The 5,542-nt window shown below is 42.5% G+C and overlaps 1 protein-coding gene across 1 annotated transcript in view; it reads right to left on the bottom strand.

Moving 5' to 3' along the window:
• LOC125046692 overlaps positions 1-4,123 on the bottom strand; it is a 7,975-nt gene extending 3,852 nt beyond the window's left edge. The window contains exons 1-4 of the mRNA XM_047644568.1: positions 3,998-4,123; positions 2,906-3,112; positions 1,254-1,478; positions 238-408 (exon numbers count right to left, since the gene is read on the bottom strand). Coding sequence (XP_047500524.1) covers positions 238-408; positions 1,254-1,478; positions 2,906-3,112; positions 3,998-4,013 — 619 coding nt within the window. The 5' untranslated portion in view covers positions 4,014-4,123. The remainder of the gene's footprint in view (positions 1-237; positions 409-1,253; positions 1,479-2,905; positions 3,113-3,997) is intronic.
• Between the last annotated feature and the right edge of the window lie 1,419 nt (positions 4,124-5,542).

Here is a 5,542-nt window from a genome sequence, read left to right as displayed (position 1 = left end):
AGAGAGAGAGAGAGAGAGAGAGAGAGAGAGAGAGAGAGAGAGAGAGAGAGAGAGAGAGAGAGAGTGAGAGAGAGAGAGAGAGAAGAGAGGAGAGAGAGAGAGAGAGAGAGAGAGAGAGAGAGAGAGAGAGAGAGACAGAGAGAGAGAGAGAGAGAGAGAGAGAGAGACACAGAGAGGGAGGGAGAGCGAGCCCCCAGTGGAAAACAGAAAACCCTCACACAATCAAAAGAGCCTTACTCAGGGGCCTCCCAAAAGGGCCGTATCTCGGGGCCTCCTTCTGCAGCACTTCGAAAGCCTCCCTGACACGCTGCTGGTGATCGAACAAGAACCCGGGGAGTTGGTAGAGCACAATCCCGTCCGAGAGCTGCTTCGAGTCTTCTACAGTCTGCCCTTCGACCCTCACTTTCCCTAAATGCGTGAGAGGAAGGAGTTTTTAGCTTTCGTATATTGCTAACTTATAAAGACGTTGATTTTTATCTTGATTTCCTTATTACATGAGAGGAAGGAGTTATGCTTAAAACTTGTATTCTCTAATAAGTGTGAGGAAGATTTTACTTTTAATTTATATACTCTAATATGTGATAGGGAGGGGTTATTTCTAACATTTATTTTCTAATATAAAATATGAAGTTGCCTTTACCTTGTCTTCCCTAAGATATGCAAAGACAGCTTTTATTTTTAACCTATTTTCCTCATTAGAAAAATTATTTTAGCATACTTTCAATTTCCTAAAATATATTTTTTTTTTTCAGCTTGCTTTGTTTTAAAAAATGTCTTGGACTGATTTAAAGTTTATATTTCGATTATCACTACCTTTTGTTGTATTGGATCAGGTCATAGCCGACGGAAATAAATACTTGCTTTCACAGGAATTCTTTGAACGGCTATGAACATCGAGAAGAAGATCTGACGACACAGAAGGTGGACTGCTGGGGGGTATGTGCGACAGCGGCCGTAATGTAATACCCCAATTATACTTATAAAAAAAAAAAATATTTCCTGTCTTACCACTACACTTGGCTCTGTGACAGATACATAAAAAAATACTCTGATAAACAGTGCTTCTCCGCCTTAAAAGAATATGCAACACGTCCTCAAACATATGCACGCGCACGCGCACGCGCGCACACACACACACACACACACACACACACACAAAGTAATATATAAATAGATAATAATAATAATATTTAACAAAACTATAATAATAATAATACAATAAAAAAAAAAAAAAAAAAAATTAACAGCCATACCCTCGGCATCTTTTTTAAAGGTGATCGATTTCCCGAACAGATTGGGCACCGTCAGCCCCTCCTCCTCCGCCATCTTCGGGTCGTCGGGGGAAACGGCGGCCTCCAGCATGTAGTCCAGAAGAAACTCCGTGCGAAGGTCGGCGTCCTTGTAGAGAGGGTGGATCGCGTCCTGGGGCACCAGGTTCATCATCAGGAAGGGACTTGGGGCCAAGATCGTCCTGGGACCTGAACGAGAGAAAATTGAAGTCGAGAATAATAACAATAATCTAGTTCTATTACGGTTATGCTTGGTGTGACAGGCTGTCCTGTTTTGCTTCTAAATTGTCCCCTGTATGCAAGGAATGGCCAGGCTATCATCCACTGGGAGTGGGATTTGAACGCGGGTCCGCAAGATTACTAGACGAGATATCTATCACAGCACCGCACAATCAGAACGGAAGGCAAGCAGATTGTTTGTCTCCGGCTCCAAGGGCGTTGATACCCATCTGGCGGCCTAGGGCTTGGCTTATCGAAGGGGCCCCATTTTTCTTTGGTTTACGATTTTTTTTATTACTGAGCAAAAACATCTAAACAGAGTTGACAAAAAAGCCGTACACTTCTTGCTGTTCAATATTATTGAAGTCTACACTGACTGTAAAATCCACCACTTCTGTCTGAAGATTAAACAATCATCACCGGTTCTTGTCAGGAAAATTATTTATAATGTCACTAAAAAAACAAAATAGTTTATTTTCGGCAATTATAGTATTTCCTCCATCAACGGGTCGGGGGGGGGGGGGTCGACAACATCCCCCCTCCTACCATTGCTACTGCATATACTGTATATAAATGCAGGCAGACAAACTCTCTCTGTCTCTCTCTCTAAAACCGTGGTCACAAGACTCCTTTACGGCAGCTGGTCCCAAACTAAACCGGTAGCCCGTCTCGCCTTCACGCCCCGTGATATCGAAGGGTTGTCCTCCTGTCCCGCGATATGTTCCCATGGCGACCATAGCGCTCTTGAGAAAGCTGCACAAACTGGATATACGCGTTATTTATTTCTTGGTGCAATTTTATTGCCCTTAAAAAGAGGAATAAAGGGAAGCAATTGTGGGTCAGACAATATTTTCACAGGAAAGACCGAAATGTGTGTAATAATGTGGATATTACTGTTGTAGATGTATGCTCATGTCAGCCATCACTATTTTCAGCGCTCTGCTCTTGTAGTTGTTGTGGTTTGTATTCCACATTTCCTCATTAGGACTAATATTATCAATGAGGGAATAAGCTACTTTGTGCCGAAGGTGAAATGTTCTGTTTGTTCGCCAATTGAGTTCCAATTGAGGTGACAATTAAAACTAAAACTATGAGAAATATTCTTTCTTTCCGGCAAAATAAATGAGAAAACACGAAAAACTATATATTAAAGCAATATTTTAGTAATAAATGAAATAATTGGTAATTGTTATTTCATAGTTTTTTGTTTTGATTATCGAGGGTCAATGAATAGCGAGGGGCAAAGACCGACACAACGGTCCTTTCCCCAGCCCTCGTTATGGAGGGATCAGCCCCGACGAACAGCTGAAGAAAGCAAAATTCATCCCATGTCTTGGGTCTCCTCTACACCAAGGAGTCGTGCGACCGCGGCTTAACCTTCCCTCTTGCCCCCTTACCTGGTTCGCTCCTCACAAGGGGACTGCCGCCTTCGTCCTTCTGGTTCCTGAGGGCGTGGTTCCAGATGTTGACAAGGGACACGCCCTGCTCCTCCACGGTCTTCGGGAGGCTTGGGACCAAAGGCATGGCGGAGGTGGCGGCGGAGGCGGGCAGGGAGAGAACGAGGACGGCAGGTAATACGGTCAACCACCTCACTAAGACCATACCTAGAGAGAAAAATAAACCAATTAAAATAAGTAAACAAGATGGATAGGTATAGATAAATACGATGTATAAGTTAAACACGGGGGCGAAAAGGATTGGGACGGTATCGACGACGACGACGACGACGATAACCCATTCGCCCCGGATTTATGTTCTGCCCCTTGTAGTTTTTGGTGAATTTTGTTACAGACAGATGGCTCCACATTTGCTCAGCCGGCAAGGACTCTATCAGTAGGCCCTAGTTACCGATCCTGATTTCCCCATTCCTTGAATTGGCGGGAAAATTAATACCATTGCTATCGATACTGTTATTATTGTTATAGATTTTAAGTTTATTGATTTGTCATTAAAATATTTTTGACAGTGAAATGATACAAAAGACCCTTTCTTAAAGTGAAAGAAAAGGGTAAACAGGTGAGATAGGTAATTTCTAATAACTGGCTATTTGGTGATTACGAACTTGTAGAGCCATCTATGTATAAATACAATAAATAAACGTGTATTACAGTGGGCATGGCATGTATTCTTGCCACATGGGGCGAATGGGTTAATGATGATGATGGTGATGGTGATGATGATGATTGATGATGTTGATGGTGATGATGATGATGAGTTGTAAAGATGAGAATAATGGTAATGACGATAAAGATAGTAATAAGATCATAACAATTACGCTAACATCAAGACAACGGCCAGTCACTCACATTCACAACACATCGACCAAACAGGCCCAAAAGTATAACACGCACACCGAACACCTTGTCGAGCATTGAGGTCAGTTAAATACACAAAACAACAACAGCAACAAAACAACAACAGCAAAACCGTCTTTCCTACTTTTACCAGTGAAGAAAGACCGATCGGCATTTTCACTTCGCTTATTTTACCTTTAAGACGAGACATAATCCAAAACAGCTGACACACGCGGCCAATGAATGCCAAACAACGTACATCCAATGAGGAAAAATAAAAAGACTGATAGAGGTGTTGATATGTACACAAGCGAACAGCTGGCAGCATTCACGTTGATTAGACTCGATATGATAAGACGCAATCAATGATGACGGACACTGACTGGTTACAGGAGGGGAGGGAAGGGGGGGAGGGGAGGGGGAGCATGATGGTAGGAGGTAGTAGAAGGGGAGAGAAGATTGTAGGGGGTTGCTGGAGGGGAGTAGGTAAGGAGGGTAGGTTAGAGTGGGGAGGGGTGAGGGGAAGGGGGGAGAGGAGAGGAGATAAAAAGAAAGGGGAAAAAACATGGAAAAGGGAGAGAGGGAGAGGGAAAGAGAGAAAGAGAGAGAGAGAGAGAGAGAGAGAGAGAGAGAGAGAGAGAGAGAGAGAGAGAGAGAGAGAGAGAGAGAGAGAGAGAGAGAGAGAGAGAGAGAACTGGAAGACATATCAGAAGAACAAAAGATAAACGAGCACATTTCTTCATATTACGTCATGATCTTCATTAAAAAAAAGAACATCGTGGTAATATGAAAAACGATTTCCGCCTTTCGGTAATCAAGCTACCCGCCCACGGAAGATTAGGAGTGCCTGATAATTACCAAGGCAACGAATGCGACAGTTACTCATCAATATTGAGCAAGTGTGTGTGTGTGTGTGTGTGTGTGTGTGTGTGTGTGTGTGTGTGTGTGTGTGTGTGTGTGTGTGTGTGTGTGTGTGTGTGTGTGTGTGTGTGGGTGTGTGTGTGAGAGAGCGAGAGAGAGAGAGAGAGAGAGAGAGAGAGAGAGAGAGAGAGAGAGAGAGAGAGAGAGAGAGAGAGAGAGAGAGAGAGAGAGAGAGAGAGAGAGAGAGAGAGAGAGAGAGAGAGAGATTAAGCTCAAGTTTGATAAGCTCAACTGTCACAGAGCTAATAAACTCAGCAGAAACATTTCAATACTGGTCTTATCACATTTCCCTTGTCAAATAGCATTCATTTGTCATTCATCTTGTTTCTTAAAATCAGATATTACGAAAATAACAACTGCGGTAGTATTTTTCATACTAACCATAATGATTGATGAGTGCAGTGCCGCCGATGAATAAAATGTAGCAGCGTTAAAGGTGATGTCAATATAAGTCCAGAGTTTTCGAGACAGCTAATATGAACATCAAACAGTAATTTAATATAATCAAAATGAGCGTATCAAATCTTCATACTCATCCCTCTGGCAGCCCCTTTACTTATATTTCGTGCTACTGCCGTACGGCCCTGCACCCCCCCCCAAAAAAAAAAAAAAAAAAAAAAAAATATATATATATATATATAAAGATAGAAAGATAGATAGATAAATAGATTGATAGGTAGAGAGAGAGAGAGAGAGAGAGAGAGAGAGAGAGAGAGAGAGAGAGAGAGAGAGAGAGAGAGAGAGAGAGAGAGAGAGAGAGAGAGAGAGAGAGAGAGAGACTCTAATCATTCCTAGTTACCTTGCAATTCAATATTCAGA

This window comes from Penaeus chinensis, chromosome 39, assembly GCF_019202785.1.
Source record: "Penaeus chinensis breed Huanghai No. 1 chromosome 39, ASM1920278v2, whole genome shotgun sequence".
NCBI lineage: Eukaryota > Metazoa > Arthropoda > Malacostraca > Decapoda > Penaeidae > Penaeus > Penaeus chinensis.
Note: the sequence above shows the minus strand (reverse complement) of the source record. Positions and strands in the feature narration are given on the sequence as shown.